This window comes from Phoca vitulina, unplaced genomic scaffold (assembly GCF_004348235.1).
Source record: "Phoca vitulina isolate PV1807 unplaced genomic scaffold, GSC_HSeal_1.0 scaffold11, whole genome shotgun sequence".
Taxonomy (NCBI): domain Eukaryota; kingdom Metazoa; phylum Chordata; class Mammalia; order Carnivora; family Phocidae; genus Phoca; species Phoca vitulina.
The window spans coordinates 31,923,184-31,942,861 of record NW_022589714.1 but is presented as its reverse complement, the minus strand read 5'-3'; the positions used below and the strand labels follow the sequence as shown (position 1 = coordinate 31,942,861).

General features: G+C 42.2%; 1 protein-coding gene across 1 annotated transcript in view; it reads right to left on the bottom strand.

Moving 5' to 3' along the window:
- The window catches only part of PKHD1 (PKHD1 ciliary IPT domain containing fibrocystin/polyductin), a 440,651-nt gene that overhangs the window by 287,062 nt on the left and 133,911 nt on the right, over positions 1-19,678 (bottom strand). The window contains exon 36 of the mRNA XM_032410150.1: positions 5,279-5,491. Within this exon, the coding sequence (XP_032266041.1) occupies positions 5,279-5,491 (213 nt within the window). The remainder of the gene's footprint in view (positions 1-5,278; positions 5,492-19,678) is intronic.

The following is a 19,678-nucleotide window of genomic DNA, read 5'->3' as shown; positions in this document are numbered from 1 at the left end:
TACTTGAGCAATTTAAACCTTCACTGCTTGGCACCCAAACACTTCACTATCTGAGGAACCCCTGAAGTTCCTCCAGGAAACATCTGGATTTTGTGGAGAAGGTGAAAACCAGGAACATGCTTCTATATGCGTGTCTACTCCACGCACCCGGTACCATGCTTCAAGACCGCCCGATGCCCTTCAGCAACTAAAATAGAGCCCGTGACACCATACTTATAAAAAGCATGGAATTTAAATAAAGATACTTGGTACATTTAGAAGGAAAACAAACCATATCTAAACTCGCCTATTTAGTTTTTTCCTTATTTGTTCCTACCAAATTCTTACGTTCATAACAATCACACTAGTGTTTTCCTCAACCATGCTCCCACATACCAGCTTTGCTCAGAAACTTCCATGTATATTTAATGCCAGTATCTTATAATTTCTTGAAAAGGACAAAGACAGAAGTCCATTCAAGGCCGTAAGACTGCTTTTTCTCCTAAGAAACTGTCAGCCAAATTTCTCAGGGAGGAACTGGAAATGAAGTGAGAGACATTGATAAATTTCCCTGCTGAACAATCAATAAAAGCCCCACCATTCTGTTCAGACTCCCACTGTGGAAGCAAGGGCCGTAATTACATTGTCAAAAATTCAAGTTGCCCAGGCTGACAGCGACCCCCTTGAAAAGTGACAAGTGATTGGCACTCAGTTTGGGGTAGTGAACCTGGATCAGCAGACAGAGTGGGGAAAGAAAAAGGCACGAGTGAAATTTCCTTATTGACCACAACCAGCCAGACCCCAGACAGCCACTCTGGAGGCGTCCCGAGACCCTAGAGTCACATTTAGAATCCCAGTGAGCAGCTGACAGGATCTCCTAAGCAATCTGAACCCCATCAGAGATTCCGAAGGGAATAGCCCTGCCCCAATCCACTCCCAAACCCCGAGAAAGAGAAAGACGGTGTCGCATGTGTGTGCGGGTACGTGTGTGTGTGCGTGTGTGTGTGTGCATGTGTGTGTGTGTGTACAAGTGTGTGAGAGTTTTCCTACATTAAAAGAAAAACATGAAATGTGCTTTCAACTCCATCGTTCCTTATGACAGCTTGAACAGCAAAGCCTGTTTGCTTAGCGATATGAATCCATGAGAGAAATCAGCTGGAGCAGAAGGGTTCCAGGGGGTGGCAATGAAGAAGGAGATGGGGGAGGGAGGGTGGGAAGGCCATAGTCCTGACATGCAGACCATTTGTGTGATTCTCCGTGACCCGAGCTGGAGCTAAATTAGTACCCGTCAGTCAACCCTCTCACTGTCGGACGTGAGGGATAAAATGCCTCCAAAAAGACTCATTGCTGGGCAGTGCTCTGCTTCTGGCTATTCTGGGGCCCATGTAAATGGTTTCCAGAAGACTCTCTTGTAACACACCCAGGAACGGTGGTTTTCCACTGCTGGGAAGCAGCTGCACAGAGATTAAAATCAAAAGGTGTTCACTGAGCGGTGGGAACAGAAGAGACCTGGGAATGTTGCTAAAACCTCTCTCTTGCTCTGGTCAGAAGAGGTAGACAAGGAAATTAGTAAGGAGAAAAATCTCTAGGCAGGGCTGGCCTCATGCCAAATTTTGAGAGAGAAGCCCCTCTCGCTCTCTCCTCGCTAAAAGAAAACATGAGATAATTGGCACTGGGTCCTCACTGCTTTAGAGGGGTGGGGAGAATATAATAAAATAGCCGTAACTAACTCTGCTTGAGTGTCAGTGTGTGCCAAATACTTTGGAGTAGTTCACAAGCAGCAAATCTACAAGGTGGGGACCATGTTTTCCTGGTTTTATGGAGCTTCATTTGCCCAAGGTCATGAGTGATTAGTGCCAGAACTGGACAGAGTTCCGATTCCAAAACTATTAACCACTAAAAACAGCATTTCTCCAAGTGTAGTCGGTGAGCCACAGGAATCAGATCACCCGTTGAAATGCACATTTCTAGGCCCACTCAGGCCCACCAAGTCAGACTGTGGGGGTGAGGCCTAGAAACCTGGATTTTAAAAAAATCCCCTGGAGAAGAGTCTTCTATGCACTAGGTGGTGAATCTCACTACATCATGCCAGGAAGCTGAGTGAACGCCGGGTCATTAGGGATTTAGGGTGCGAAGCAGTGAATCAAGTTGCTCACTGTTTTGCATACTTGACAGCAAAAGAAAATTAGTTTTTCCCTAAAGCCCCAGTGTCACCAGACCCATGTCTGTCCCTGGGAAAAGGCCAGGGAAATGACGTAATGATTTTAGCCATGCTATACAGTGCTGCCCGAGGGGAATCTGAGACCTCAGGTGTGCAGGAGACGGGAGAGGGGACTGATGAGCTACAGGCTGGGCGGCGGGGGGGATTCTCTGACAGACACTAAGGGAAGGGAACTCTCACTCGGTGACTGTGCTCTTTTCCACACAGTGTTTCCTTCAAATGAATGAGAGGCAGCAGCATCATTTCAGAGAGGACAATAGCTTGCTTTTACAAGTGTTCACTGTGTAAGCTCTGTGGCTCTCCAGAGAGCCTAGTTACTCCCATACTGGCAGCGCTCTGGGCAAATGGGTAAACCAGTTGCTGTGGACAACCTAACGCTGGGAATGCAGGAAAGGAGAGGGGGAGGAGGTGGAGGGAACAGGAGAAAGAGAAGGAAGGGAGGGAGGGAGAGGAGGTGTCTGCACTCTCAATATCCAGTAACGTCACAGGACTAAAGCTGCAACATTGATTTGTAACTTTCAGAATTCTCAAACCATCGGAGAAGCCTCTATTTGCTTTGGTTGGCCCGTATTGATTGATTATAAGCAATGGCATTAAGGATTTTCTTAACTCGGTAACTGTTTAAACACAAAGGCTTAGGAGCATAGGGTACCTTGAAAATGCAGGCACATAAAGGTTTATTTATGAGCTGTTTTGCTGATCCTTCATAATAGAACGTGAGCATGAGAAGGTTTGGAATGAAAGAAGCAGGCTAAAATGAATTAGGAGTCTTCACCCTTCTTCATGTGTATTTCCATTTCTAGCAAGAGTTGAGCATCTGCATTGTATAGGACAGTGGCTCTCAAACCAGAGGACCGCTGTTAAGCTTCAGGGCTCTTCAGACGGTCCGTAGCAAATATTGATCAGTGAGGGCCCTCTTGCTGTTCTGTAGCTGTGCTTCTTCAGTGGTAAACAACAGCACGTTGGGTTGGTAGCCTAACTGGGCTGCAGGGCTGCCACAAGCACTTGGAGACCCCGGTGATGTGTGTCATGTGGATGCTGGACCACAACATCAGTGTAAGTTCTTACTGATGAAGCTAGGAGAAAAGAGTCCTCCATAAAGCAGAACTTAAGAATCAGTACTGTAGGCATTTTAAATTTCTGTCCGGATAGTTATGGGGTTTTTTAAGCCTTACAAAATATATCCCCAGTGTGATAGTCTGCAGTCCAGCAGTCTGGCTGGTCCAAAGTCAACACTTACTAAACGCTTGATGAAAAGATTTCACTTCCTCTTGTAGGAAAGCCAAAAGAGGCAAAAGACTGCATTTTAGTGAACTATGATTGAGACCCACAGATTATACTAGTCCCCCCTTATCTGTGGTTTGGCTTTCTGTGGTTTCAGTTACCCGTGGTCAACTGCAGTCTGAAAACAGACGATCCTCCTTCTGACCTGGTCAGAAGGTCACCAGGAGCCTAGCGCTACGCCATAATGCCTACCTCATTCCCCTCACTTCATCCCCTTGTGGAGGCATTTTCTCACCTCACATGATCGCAAGAAGGGTGAGTACAGAACAGTAAGATATTTTGAGAGACCACATTCACATAACTTCCACTTCCATATATTGTTATAATTATTTTATTTTTGGTTATTGTTGTTAATCTCTTATTGTGCCTAATTTACAAAATAAACTTTATCATAGGTATGTATAGATAAGAGAAAACAGAGTGTATATATGTGTGTGTATATGTATATATAAATATAAATATATATATAAATATATATAGATAGATAGATATATATATATATATATATATATGGGGTTTGGTACTATCCATGGTTCCAGGCATCCACTGGGGGTTTTGGAACACACCCCCGACAGATAAGGGAGGGCTACTGTGTAATAGACAGAGCCTTGACAGAGCAAAATAGCAGACCCCTCAGCATAGCTACTTGCCCACGTCTAGAGTAATTAATATATGATAGGTAACGGGGTTTTACATTGTCATGCCAATATAGAAATGCCAACGTCAATGACATCAAGTTTTGTGGAGATTGGGCCACTATCTGGAGCCTACATTTTGATTTCCCTTTTTTCTCATGCTGTGTAACCAAAAGTATGTAAGTATGCACTGAAAGATACATAAAGCTCATCATTTTATCCTTACACATTTTCCAGTTGATACCGAGGATTCTCCTGGTACACTCAGTAATTTCCTGAATCTCAAGGAAAATAAAAATGTCCATTTTGCAAAGTGGGACTAAGTGATCAGAAGACAAAACTGCAGCAGAAACACATGTAGCCTAATTCCTGTTTTGGGGGGGTTTTTCCCCCAGAAATCCATAAGCACCCAACCCCTCTGTAACAGGATTCTAAGTAGAACTCTAACTGAACGCTGCTCCCAGGAGGGGAAGACAGCCATGACAACAACAAAATAAAGTTGTCTCTATTTGATTTGTGATGCCATCAATGTAAATGGCCCATCAGTCAGTCTGCACTACACTACACTGCAGTTACAAACACCAATCTCAGTGGTTTAGGTTGACAAAATCATTGCCCATTCCCATTCAGGACAGCAGGAGGTGGGCTGCAACTCTGCCCCAACTGTCCTCATTCAGGTTCCCAAGCTGAAGGAGCCACCCCTACATGGGACAGGCTATTCTCCAGCAGAAGGAAAAGGACAAATGGCCAAAGCAGTGTGACAGCTCTCAAAACTTCTACTTGGCCACGCAGTCTATCATTTCCACTCACATTCCTTGACCAAAGCAAGTCCACGGTTGAGCTTCACGTCCCAGTGGGACAGGGAAGTATGGTCCACCCAGCGGGAGGCACTGAAAGTCACCTGGCAGTTGGTGGAGGCATATAATCCTCTTACAGGAAGGGGAGTACATACTCAGGAACCAAATATACTCTGTCTGCCACAGGACTCATAACAACTAATATTTCTTATTTAAGGAAATAGTGCCCATGCTGTCATTAACTTTGTTGTCTCAGCAACAAATAGCCAAAGATTTTTAAGAGGTTTTACCATTTGCCCATCACTAGCAGATTGTCTAGACACCGTTCTACCTCATCTCTTCTGGTCAACTGTCTCACTCACCGTGCAGGGAAAGAGTTCCATTCCTCACAGCCAGGAACTTGACACCATATGGAAAGAAGGGAGTAGAGTGGGAACTCCCATAGAGTTTGATCTCAGCTTTGCCTTGGAAGGGCTTGTCCTCGGATCCAATCCGGAGCTCTCCGCCATCAGTAATGAGGATGGAGTGTGCCCTAAGCTCAATGGGTCCTGGATCCATGAAAATCAGCTTGCCTCCTAATGACCAGAAAGAAGATTGTCAGTCCTTCGGAGGATAAGGTTCACCTCCTTTTGATAGTTCCAACATCTGATGAAATCCTCTGCATTTATATACTTCTGGTGCAATTTAGACTTATTTTATCTTGTCCTCTCTTTTAGAAGCACAAGAGAATATGGATTGGACCCCCAAGGGTAGAAGCACTATACTAAGCCAGTGTAGGCTAGCTATCACTATTTACTGCAACTTTATTTATGTTATTTTTAATGGTAATATCCCAAATGCCCAGCAATTTAGGGCTGGCTAAGTAAGGGAAGAGAAGGTCACCATTTTAGTCACCTAGCAGCAGACAAAAGAAGCAAATAAAATTAAGTTTAGAAACACTAAGAAACAAATAAACGAGGAATAGAAGAAAATATGTCAAAATTAGAAGAATTATGGTAAAAGGAAATGTAATTAGGACTACCATCATGGCATTTGCAGCACTTTAGCTGGCCAACATCCATTTTGCTTTACTTTTGATAAGAGACCCAAATTTCCTTAAGAAATTGCTCTGTGCCACTGAACAGGGTTGAATGGGACTATCAATCACCGTATTCCATCCTACCATAGCCTAAGTCATGTACCCAGGCTTCAAAAGGAAATCTGGAACAAGAGGGAATAGAAGACTGGAAATGTTTAGAGTTTAGTAATTCCAGCGGTGGCATCTAAAGGAGCCTGAAAAGAGTTGCGTTTCTGAGGCCCCCTGCCCTCACCTGCAAAGCTCCTTCAGAATGCCCTGATCACTATCACTTCTACACCTGATTTTCCAGACTCTCCCCTCAATTCTGTAAGCAACCCAACATATTCTCAATAAACATCCTTCTATAAAAGAAAGTCGGTTTCTGCTATTTATAATCAAATAATCTTAAACTGATACAGATATGTTTCCTCTATTATCCAAATTTTCTATAACATAGGAATATTATTTTATAATAAAATTATATTGTGAGAATAAATACTTAAGATATTAAAACATACTTTCACCTCTATAACACTTCTCTTTAAAAGGATTTAGAATATTTGCATTCCGTGCAGAATTTTCCCTGTAATGACAACATAATTAAAGCAGCCCATGTAAACAACCACTTTAACCTGCATGAGTTACTAAATCTATCTCCCTCCTGTATGTCGTTTGCAAAAGTACAGGACGAGACTCTTCTATCCTGTAACAAAGTGGTTAGAGTTGTGACTTCATACTAGAAAAGCCAGGGGTCTTCTTTTCCACATCCTACAACAACGTCCCATCCCATTCAGAATAAAAGTCAAAGTCCTGGTACTGGGCTCCAAAAGGCCCTTCATGATTCACCACCCACCTCCAACCCCCCTGCAGCGTCATCTTGTGAGCCTCACGCCTTCCCTCACCTGCCCTGCACATGCGGGCCCGCTTGTCAGCTCTCCAGCAGGCCTCAGTTGCTCCCTTACTGCAGTGTTCTTCTGTCAGGCATCCCTGTGACTCACTCCCTGTTGTTTCCAGTCAAATGTTGACTTCTTGCGGAGGCCCTCCCTTTCCAGTCTATGTAAAATAGCATGCTCTAGCCCCTTACCCAAAGACGTTTTTCTTTATAACACTTACCATCAGGCATATTATATATTTACGTGTTTATTGTCTGCCCACCTCTCACTAGAGGGCATGCTTTGTGAGAGCTCTTCTCTGTTTTGTTCACGTCTGTATTGCCAGTGTCTAGAACAGTGACTGATAGGTGGTTGGCACTCAATATAGAATTGTGGAGCAAATCAATATATGGTTATATCATTTTAGAGAATCTGATTTAAGTATCTGAATTTCCTTTATGGACACACACACATACACACACACACACACTCTCATTTTCTCGGAGAGGATGTTGCTATTACACGTAATCTATAAATCCATACATTGTCTCAATGAGCCAAAGGTAGGCAAAGGATGCGAAGAGGCAACATGCCAGAAAAGAAATGGCTCTAAAAGCAGATTCTTCTGTCGTAAGGAGGGTCTCAGTGAGTGAGTGGCAGTGAAAGCCAAGACTCTTCGGTTGCTAAATTTTGCCCTAAGTCCAATGTGCCAGGTTATTGAGCCGGATTGCTGTTCTCCAGAAATCACAACTGGAAGGACTCAAACATGCACTGGAGGAATGAGAGGGACAGAAGAAAAAGGATAACATGCATTTTGTCATTTTTGTTTACCTCTATCTTAGCACAGAGATAGTGATCAATATACATTTGGCCCCATAGTCAAATGTGGAGGCCACCTCACCCTGAACCTTCAGCTCCAACATTACACTTCAACTCTCCTCAGCCTTCTTCATCGAGCCTTCTAGTCTCGCATCCTAAAGCCCAAGCCACACACCGTCAGCGACAGTCCCAGGATGCTGACGTGGACTCGACCCCTGAAAGTGTTCTCTCCTTGCAGCCACAATTTAGAACAACATGCCCCACGTGGGTATCCAGTTTCTCCCTCGGGAAGATGTGCACGGTAAAGGTCCTTCCCTCAAAGAACTATGATGAGATTTCTTGAAGTGATGCTTGTAGATCGCTGGTCTCGGGTCTGACACCTGTTAGACACTTAACGTAATGGTGGCAGTGGCTACTGTCAGACTCATCTGCTCGCCCCCCACTGTTGCCAGTACTACTCATTTACACAGTTCCTCCGACACTCAAGCATTACCGGACCACCTCCTTGCAACGTCTCGCCCCTGGCAGGCCCACCTTTCCTTCTGACACCTGGCACAGCAATCGCGCACTCGGGTGAACTCTCTGAGAAGCGAGCAACTCTCCTTTGACCTATAGGCTTGACGCTGGAGCAGCAACACTTCCAGACTTCCAGAGGACCTACTGGCGATTTGGACTTTAATTTTCCCTTCCACTGTCATTCCAATGGCAAGAATAATCATTAGAAATGCAATAATAATCCTTAATTCTGCTGTGAACGAGAGGAAAGAAATGTGACCTGTTTCCTAAAACTTTTCATTCCAAGCCACATGTCATTAATGTCCCAACTAATTCTCTTCAACTGGTGGGCCGTGGATTTGCATGGCATGGCATGCCTCCTCCATTACAAACAGGCAGGGAATCTGAACTGACCTTGATGAGCAAGTGGTGGAAACAGGCGGCAGAGTGTCTACTGGCCTCTGAAGGACCCTCAATAAGTCCCATAAAATTGCTGGGTCTCCCCATTACCCAGTTTCCAAATCTGTCCTACTCTGTGCCTGGGGATGGTCTGTTTTTTCATTATTCACATGCAGAACAGAACCATGCATTCACTGAGATTCCTTCCAGCTCTAGAACATTGGACATCTACATCTTCAAGAGTGCACTCGGGTGTGCCAATACTGGTGGAAACATGGAGCTTGTGTTTTCCTGACACCACCCATCCTGCAGGGGACTTTGAATTTCACTTGAGAAAAGTATCCCATACACAATCAGAAATCCAAATAATACTACACGGAAAACAAGGGTGCTAACACTTACTGAGCACCTACCCTATGTCAAAATCTTTAGACATGTTGTCTGAAATGACCATCAAAACAAGCCTACAAGGTCGATATCACACCCATATTTTGCAGACCAGAGAGCGGGCTGGGAGAGGGGGTCTGTCTCAGCCTAAAATAAGCCAAGCCAGCATTCGAGCCCAGGACCACCTGCCAGAAGAGCTCATATTTTCTCCACTTCTGCAAACCCTCCCAGGGTGCTTTTTTATTAATTAGAATTATCATAGTTACATTTAAGGAAAAACACGTGTTAGCTTAAGTTAAGTTTGCCTGTGGCTTGTTTATATATGATTTATTTTCACTTTGTTAATGTAGATATACCTCGCCTCATTCCAAACAGGATTTGAGGCAGATTACAAGGATTAGCGGGTGAATTTATAAACCTGGGCTTTGTTCCTTGTCGCATCAAGCCAACTATTCAACACACTAAAACAAATTGGTAGAAATTTAAAAATGTCATTTACTGATGGGAGCTAATAATGACGCTAATGAAGGGAGAAATCTCAGCCCAAAGAAAATGAATGATTTGTGTTGGCAAGAGTACTAAAAACAGGACTAATTAATTAATATGATAACCATTATTCCCGGCTAAAAAGCCTCCCCTCCTTCCTTATCAGCGGCAAGGATAAGGAAATCTAGGTAAATTAAGAAGAGAGTTTGATGAGGAATTCAGCTCTTTTTAATTGAAATAATTAAAAGCGATAACCAAAATGAAAGCTTCTTAGTGTGAAGGAATGGAAGGTTTATACTCAAGCTAGCCCTGCGCCGAGGCCCTGAGTGTTGTATCCTCACACTTTATTAGCTTAAAACAAATATCCAGTGGGCCGGTGCGGAGCATAGTGGCTTCGTATGGGAGGGCAGAGGGAGGACTTTATTCCTCCACTTTATAGAGCTTGACCACATTTCTGAACACTGAAATAAAGTGCAGGGCTGAAAGTGGCCTGTGGCCATGACCCTTCAATGGCTTGTTATGATTGTTCATGAAAGCCAGGTCTGTCCCACAAGTGACCTTGGGTAATTTCATAAAAATCAATCAACCATCATGATTGTTACTTCCCCTCTAAAATAAATAAATGAACACAACTTTTTTACATGTAATCACTTCTTTCCATTAAACATCCCTTTTATTTCTTTTAAAGGGAAGTCAAAGAGACTTTTAGCAGCTAGCTAATGTTTGCAAAGTACATCAAAACCCGTTTTTGGCTAACCCTACAATTAGCCATCCTCTGTAATAACCGCAAAACGATTTGTTGTATGTGTTTTGAAAAAAAAAAAAAAAAAGAAACACTGTTCTAGCTATTTTCCCCCTCACTGTAAAAATTTGGAGTATAAATATTTTACTGCACAATAAGACTCTCAAAGAGCCGGCTATACCTTCCATCCTCAATTCTTTCCCTCCCTTTCCTTGAGCCCGCCCCAGCGGGACCTTTGCCTGACAAGTGTATCAGAACCGGTCCTGTTATGGTCACAATGGCAACCACATTGCTGAATCCAAGGCCCAATGCTCTGTTCTCACCTGTCCTGAGTGGCCAGCACTATCTCACACACTCGGTCACTCCTTCTTTCTTGAAACTCCTTCCCCTCCCTTGCCAGTGCTGGTTTTCCTCCTCCCCACCCCCCAAGCCTCCCCTCCCAGCTTCCCGCACCGGATTCCTCCCGATTGTCCCAACTACTGGCACCTGGAGTGTCTCCAAGTAGCAAGATTCTTGGGTGTGGGTCAAAGAATTAGGTGGATTAGAACACTTGGAAGATTGTAGAGACATAAGCTCTAGGAAGAACTTTAAGAGGTGTGAAGGTGGTAGATGAAGATGTCATTATGTCATTTTTAGGAGACTCGGGGGAGAAAGGGTGCAGAGCAAGAGTGCACTTGTTTAGGTGAACAGCAGGTGATAAAATGAACCCAGGGAGAGTGACTCCAGGGTTAAGCAGAGGGAAAGCCAGAGGTGAATGGAGGCAAGACCCAGGCAGGCATCTGAGGACTTCAATTAACTAGATCAATCTATAACCCAAACTAGATCATTCATCGCTCAAAGCCTGAACTACCTAAATTTTTATATGTAAATTATCCAGTTTACTTATTTATATTGATTAACCTCCACTCAGCTTTTTGTGTCAACCGCAAATAATTCCTTAAAATGTTTAGCAGCCTGTATCTGGTTATCTTTCCAGTTGCTATGCAGTCAAATAGATAGGGAGGCTTGTGGAATTTCCTTTCCCTGGAGAATTATAGATGACTATCCATTCTGGATGGACAGCCCCCCCCCCCCTCTGCCTGGGTAAGAAGGGCTGGCGGAGTGATCCGGGCACATTGCTGCACCCTACTGTACCATGTGGCTGGGGAGGTAGGCGTCAGGAGGAGGTGAGAGAGTGGGGGAAAAGGTAGTAGTGGGGGAAGCCAGCCACAGCCCGAAGCCTGCGTTGTGTTGGGGATGCACACAGCTTCCTTTGTTGGCTAGATCCGGATTAGGCTTGTGCCTGATCCACTGGAGCAGAGCCTGGAAGCCTTCGAGGTGGGCTTGTCCCCAGCCAGAAAGGCGGAAAATCAATTTGGCTGGCAAACGAGAGCCCCCAAGAGCTCAGTGCACGCTCCATAATCCTATCCACTAGCAGCTCAGGAAATAGATGCCTGAGCCCTCACATATTCATGGGGGATGTGAGGCATAAATCAGGCTTTAAGGATTGGGGGCAAAGGGAATGGACTCTCTGGCTGGCTACTAATTAATCAAGCACAGAACACCTAAACCTAGCACCCTGGGAGCGAGCCATACACACACACCAGCACAGGCTGCGGCTGCTGCTTTTTCTGATGGTTTTTTTGGGATTTTTTTTCATTTCAATTAAAATAGATATCGAATGAAATTTTCCCCCTTAGCTGATGCTGCTTATGCATCCCCCTGTTCTTCCTTTAATTAAAAAACATGCTTATTGCAATACTTGCCAGAATCACTTTAATGGTATTTTAATTGTAATGTCTCTGCCTGATTAAAAAAAGAAAATATGAACTAGAAAGTGTGGGCAAAAAGGTTCTCAGGATGCAGGAAAAGAGCCACCCACCTCCCCGAAATGGATGCCACATACTAATTCCTTAATTAGCCTGGTACGCCTGTTAAATGGGCAATGTAGAGGGGGAAAAGACATATCTGAAATAAAATCACAGACTCAGAGCCACAAACAATAGCAGTCGGGAGAAATCATTTTTAGCAGCTCCGTTTTCCCTGGCAGGACAGAGAACTACATCTAACAAAAACCACCGTGCTCAGGATTGGCCCATGGAAGGTGCCGAGCCAAGTTTTCATAGCTCTTTGCAAAGGGTCGCATAGCCTTTGGGAAAAGAGTAGCAGGCCTGGGTTAATTGGCTTCCAGTCCTGACAATAATATATGGCTCCCTTTATTGTTTTAGGCTAATAGTTCTCAAACTTGAGCGTGCATCTAAATCCCCTGGAGGTCTTAAAACACAGATTGGCAGGCCTTCTGCCCAAAGGAGGTCTGCTATGGGGCCCCAACATTTGCATTTCTCGCAAGATCCCAGGTGATGCTGATGCTGCTGACTGGGGACCACACTTTGAGAACCACTACTCTAGTCAATTAAGCAATTGATCTAGGTGTCCATAGTCTTGGGCTGTTTGCTATCACCTAAAATAGGTGGAGAAATACAAGGCTGGGATTGCAGATTAATTCACTTGATCATCCAACCAACATTTGCTGTTATTTCCCAGCCTTTCTGCTAGATGTTGAAGGAAAAAAATGTGAAAAATACAGTCTCTACTACCACAAGGTCAAGGTGAAGTTTAATTGCTCCAGGTGAATAAAAATACCCTGGTTTTAGTGCATTGGCCAACTTTACAGACAATGGAGAAAGAAGATAAAGATTGTGAGTCAGCTTTCGCTTCTTCTATGACACATAAAACTCATTAAATTAACTTTATAAATTAATTAACTCTATATTAATTACAACATTTAAACCTATTTGTGGAAAAGAAACTACATAGAAATATTTAAAGGAACTGAAACACAGATACAAATAAATGCCTTTGTCATTACAGCTACCACCATCAAGTGTTACTTAACTAAACCTTGGTTTCTTCTCTTTTTTAAGATTTTATTTATTTGTCAGAGAGAGACAGTGCAAGCACAAGCAGGCGGAGTGGGAGAGGGAGAAGCAGGCTCCCCACCAAGCAAGGAGCCCAATGTGGGACTCGATCTCAGGACCCTGGGATCATGACCTGAGCCGAAGGCAGACGCTTAACCGACTGAGCCACCCAGGCATCCGAAGAAATTATTACGTCCTTTTACCAACACAGCTTCTGGCATTTAAGTACACAAGGCCCTCAGCTATTCCATGGATTTCTAAAAAGTCACTTAAGCCCTCAGAACGAAAGCTCTTTATAAGGAGAAAAGAAAAGACCAGGAAAAAAAAACCCACAAACAAACAAAACAAACCCAAAAAAAACCCTACCTTTTCTTTAAAGTCTGTACCAGGCAGGTAAAAATCTCCCTTCCTACCAAGTTACTCATTCATTCAAATAATCTTCTCCCTTCTACCAAAGTTCAAATTAGCATTGACCCAATCACATTTTTGAATAGCGCTCCAATTTGATATATTTCTCTAAGCAATTCAAAATGTTCCAAATATAATTGTTCTCTGAATATTATAAACATAAATTGTCTATAGCATGATAACTTCACGAGGTTTCAGGTCACGGTTGTTTCCTCATAGAATTTATTTATTTAAAAAATGAGAATACCTTCTACTTTTTCCTGACCCCCAGGAATATTACAGTACATGAGAAAGTGATGAAATGCTTGGTCTCTGATATATTTTTATATGTATAAGAATCCCGGATACATAAGCATCCCAGAGTTCTAGTCCTGCTTTCAATCTGGATAAACAGGATGTGGAAATCATTAATCAACAAATGAGGTAAAGCGGTAAGGAGAGACCAAACCCTGAAGGACTCCATAAGCCATATTTAGGAGGTTAGGCTTGATCTCAAAGGCTAATGGAAAGCCAGTGAAGGGTTTTAAGTAAGGAAGTTTAAAATATTTATCTTTCATTACTGAAAATATTATAGCTTCTGTGCTAGGAAGGGACTGGTCCCTTTCGGTAGCATTTTTCATGTTACAACATTCAACTTGTCAAGACATAAAACTGTAAATTGTTTAATATCTATCTATCTGTCTGTCTGCCCATCTATGGAAAGCATGTCCTTTCTCATAGCAATGGCTTATCTTTCATTTAAGGCTAATCAAGTGTGTCTGGGACTGTTCTCTGGAGGTAAATAATGTAAGTCATTGTCTGATTGGGAAAAATAAGGGGTTTCAGAGCCAAGTGTCCCCCACAGTAAAAAGCCTTTGTCTCTGATCTCCTGATACACAAATAGTAAATGAAATTGGTCACTGTCTGGACTAATCCACTAACATTTGCGAATACCAGGAAGGACTCTGATTATAGAGAAATCCACAACTAACATTAATCTGCCTCTTTAGGTCAGAAATTCGTTCATTAGTTCACTCATTCCACAATTACTTGAATACCTACTATGTGCCTGAAGATATAATGGTCCTGCAATATAAACGTGAGCAAACACAGACCTGGTTCTTGTTTCCTTGAGCTTATAGCCTTACACCGCACCTTCTCCGAAGGTAGAAGGAATTAAAAAACACACTCTAATATTAAATATGTAGTCACCAGGAAAAGACTGACACACAGAAACACACAAGGTCAAGGGAGTTAAGGGTGGATTTCAAAAAAAAGTCCAGTTATTTCTCTCTGATGCTGACTTCTTCATCAGGGTTCCCCTTCTGCCTACTACAAAGCCCAGTGCGTTCTGGAGCACCATGCTTGAAAATACGGGGAAGAAATTACATTAACTCCTTTACTGCACTTCCCTTCTACAAAGGGGAGAGAGTCACCGTCATCTGCATTTTTCCACTTTGATTTGAGGTCCGGCACCTTACTGAAAGCTAAAGGAGAATCTGTGGCTGCCTCGAATTTCAGCTCAGGCCCCCAGTTTCCTGACCAAAATGTAATAAGCCCTGTCTGCACCTCCTGATTGCCCCTCCTGCCTTGAAGGGTCGCTATGGTTCAGCCAGAAGAGGAGGCAATTCAGTCGATCTTTTTCAGCCAACTTCCAGATAAATTATTTTAAATTTATAAATTTATAATTTTATAATTTACAAAATTTATATAATTTATATAACTATATATAAATTTACATAATTTATAATTTTCTAATTTATACAAATATAAATTTATAAATTATTTTAAACATTTGTAACAAATGTTACCAGCCCCCCAAACTCCCTCATGTTGACCAAGATATTATATAGTTAAGAAAGAAATATTAATGCGGAATATTTCATTTTTAGCAAAGCTCCAGCCTGCCCGCAGATAGATTTCTTTTAAATCCGTGCTGACATCTGTGAAGTCGAAATTCTAAGCAGAGGGTAATCTGCCCAGTGACTCACACAGACCTGATGCACAGAGAAACCACAAGTTCTGTCCCAGGGAAGTCCTGCCTCATGGCATTCCCAGATCACGGCACTGCAAAACGTTATCTGAAGCACGCACCTACTGCAACTGAGCCTGACTCCGTACTAACTAGAAGGCACCAAGTGGAGAATCCCTGGGGTTAAAAACGCTGTGCTGGGTACAGCACTGAGTACCTCACTCCGAACTCCTCAAATCCTTGCCAAGGGTGAAGAAACTCCACAATGAACTCAATAGTGGCTCAAGAGAAGGTGGCTCATCTCAATGGGCCAAGAATATGCATTTGCATGCCCTAGACATCCCAAATATAACAGACTAGAAAGATCTGAGCATCTTCACAACTGGAGACCACAAAAAAATGGGAGAAAATAAGACCATATGCCGAACAGCGCCAGAAAAACACGCTTCCGTGAAGTCAAAATAACAAGGAAAATGGAGACAACCAAATGGATAGACTCTGCTACTGCCATCTCTGTGTCTTTCCCTCTCTCGCCACAGCAAGAAAAGCACTTCAGTATGTATTCCAAAGATAACAGAAGCAAAAGCAATCCAAGGTCCTTATTACCAAGCTAATTCTTTCAGTAATCCAGTTTGCTTTGTATATGGAAGCAGCCACTATCTGTAAATAAAATTGCAACTTAGGCCTGATATTTCAGCCATCTCTTCTGTTATCCCATCAGTCCAGAAAAAAACAAAACAAAACAAAACCTGTCATTAATTGGGTGCTTACTCTGGACCAGGCCCTGTGCTAAGGGCTTTACAGACATTCCCCCATCTAATAATCCTCAAAACATCCATCTGAGCTGGACAACACATCATAGACTTGCCCCACAACAGTAAACAATAAAGGTTAGCTATCATCGTTATTGTTGCTGCTGTTAGAACAGGCATGACCCTCATGAGGAGAAATGTGAGGTTTATGGAGGCTATGCAACTTGTCTGAGGTCACAGGGCTAGTAAGAAGCAAGGCCCAGATTCAGACTCAGTTCTCTCTGGCTCAAAAGCCTGCCAAGCATTTAACTGCTTTGGTATACACCAGCAGACCAAGAAATAGAAAATCACATTAAAAGAGACCAGTGCACTATTCAGCAGCCACAGAGACTAGAAACAAGTCTCTGCTCAAGCACTGTAAAGGGATGGCATTGTAAGTAGTAAGAAACTGAAATGTCTTCCTTTTGAAAGCCCAACACCAAGGGAAGAGTGGTTTCCAGAGTTCATCCTCCCCTGATTGGCCCTTTCTTTTTTTTTTAAGATTTTATTTATTTATTTATTTATTTATTTATTTATTTATTTGAGAGAGAGCACGAACATGAGAGAGCACAAACGGGGGGGCGGGCAGCAGAGGGAGAGGGAGAAGCAGACTCCTCACTCGGCAGGGAGCCCGATGCAGGGCTCGAACCCTGGACCCTGGGATCATGAACTGAGCCAAAGGCAGACGCTTCACTGACTGAGCCACCCAGGCGCCCTATAATTGGCCCCCTTTTTTGATCATTATCTCTAGGCCACTTTATGTCAAACTGCTTGACCACCAGAAGAAACAGAAATTCATTGCTTCATTCAGAAAATATGAATGTTTCTCCAACTGCAGACTGCAAACTCAAGTTCCTTGCCCAGGATGCATAACAGCTCTGACAAGAGGGTAACATCCCTCCTTTGTTATTATGGCTCATCATAATTACTTGGGATAAAATAATAAATTTTAATTCAGCAATGCCTATGGCCGTTGGGCATCTTAACATAAAAGAACGAAAAATATAATTAATTAAATCAAGGCAATATGCCTATTTCCATCCAAGCTCATTAGTATTAATTGATTGGGTTAATTCTCTTTTGTGTTTAACAGTACCCCCTAAAAAATAATCTAAAAAAAAGACAGAAATGGAAGGAAGAAGTAGAGATAGATGGTAAGTAAATGAAAGTTCTGGATATCTTGTTAATTAAGGCAAAATAATAATAAATACAGCTGAAGCTCTTATGGTCACAAAATTAAGATGCCATTTTTTAATAAAGCTCAGGAATCAGGATGTACAGCATCATAAATAATGGTGAAAATTTTGCCTCAAAGACATTTATAACCCTCCTTTCTACTATATAAGTTGTACTAGTAAGAAAAGAACATCAGTTCTATTTTATAGATGGAAATACAAGTAAGGCACAGAGAATTCAAGACTCTTGGGGGCCATATATAGAAGTATTGCTTTTCCTGATGTAGGGGCCTAGTCTTCTACATATTGGGAGGCTGGCTTCCTTGAATGGAAAAATAATATAGAGGATGCAATATTTTCATAAAGTAGTTCTAAATATAGTTGTCAGGTGATCTAGTTTCACTGTTACATAGCACAAATCCTTTCAGTCAGTTCCATACTTCATTTGGAATGTCACCTTTGGAATACCGTGGGGATGGCTGAGAAAGTGCTCCCACGTTCACACTTTCTATTTCATTTGTTCAAATCTTTTGAAGAAATTATTTTTGGGCTTGAAACTGTTCGTGCTTTATCGTGGCCCATAGATGGTATCAGAAAAAGAAAGAAAATTCCACTCAGCTACTTTTCTGATACCATGAATGGGTATGAAAAAGAGAGACAGTAACAGAGATTCAGAGACTGAATTACTGTTGATGATGATGATGATGAGTCAATCTCATATTTGAATAACTTTTTATTACCTCTTAAGAACTTTCATGCATATTATAGACAAGAGAAAACATTAAAGGTTTAGAGTTATGCTAGCAACCAGATTTTTGAGAGTTGGAGTCCTTTACCAGTTTCAAATGCCTTTTAGAAACAGAAAAATAACCTACCAATGGATTTTATATTTCTCACAACTCATAACTGCATACATTTAAATATAGGTATATGTATATATGTATGTAAATATATATGTACATTTGTGTGTATATGTATGTGCATATATACATGTGTGTTTACCTGTGTACCTATACATACATATATATCTATATATGTGAGAACAACGAAGGACAGTAAAAGTTAGGAAAAGTAATAATTAGGGGCACCTGGATGGCTCAGTCGTTAAGCATCTGCCTTCGGCTCAGGACATGATCCCAGGATCCTGGGATCCAGCCCCGCATTGGGCTCCCTGCTCCGTGGGAAGCCTGCTTCTCCCTCTCCCACTCTCCCTGCTTGTGTTCCCTCTCTCGCTGTGTCTCTCTCTGTCAAATAAATAAATAAAATCTTTAAGAAAAAAAAGAAAGAAAGAAAAGTAATAATTAAGAAAGCAAGAGTTTAAAAATTACGCTTCTTAAATTTCATCCAGGACCTGAACTCTGCACCATTTTACTTGTCCATCAACCATCAATACATGGTTTTATTCAACCATCAACACATATTTGGTGTCCTAGATACTGAAGAGATGGTAGCAAATAAATTGCTGAGGTCGTTTGCCTTTTTGAGCTTTTTCTAGCAGAGGAAGCAGACTGTAAACAAACAAGGAAATTTATAATATGTTCTGTGGTGATAAATGTTATGAAGAAAGGTAAAGCAAAATAAATAAGAAGTGGTTCCAATTTCAGAAAAGATGACCAGCAAGGCCTCTCTGATAAGTTGACATTTTCTCAAAGAGCAAACAAAATAAGTGAGCCACATGAATAGCTCGAGGAAGAATATTTCAGGCAAAGGACATTATGTGCAAAGCCTGAGGTAGGTGTACACCTGGTATAATTTTAGAAGAGCTGGAAAAGAGTGAGTGAATGAGGAAGATGGATCAATGAAGAGATCAGAGGTTTGATAATGGTAAGGTTAGATGGGAAGCCACTGGGAGGTGTTAGAGGAAAGAAGTATAAGATCTGACATGTTTTTAAAGGATGTGTACAATAAACTATTGGGGGTTTATTCTTAGCATATGGCATAAAAGTCAGATACCAATGACTTAAACACATGAAGTAACTTCAGAGGTAGGCAATCCAAGTTTCCATGCCACTAAGGCAACTCCAAAGTCATCAGGGTCCTGGGTTTCTCCCATTTTTCTGCTTCGCCATTCTTAATGAGCCATTTCATTGTCCAAGATGGCAGCTGAAAATGGAGCTATCACATTTACATTCCAAGAAGCAAAGAAGAGGAAGAAGGAAGGACAAATAGGGCATGCCTCCTATTGGGTCCACTCTAGGACATTTCCCAGATGTCCTGTACCACACCTCCCCTTATATCTCATTGACCAGCTCTTAGCCACAAGGCTATGTCTAACTGCAAAGA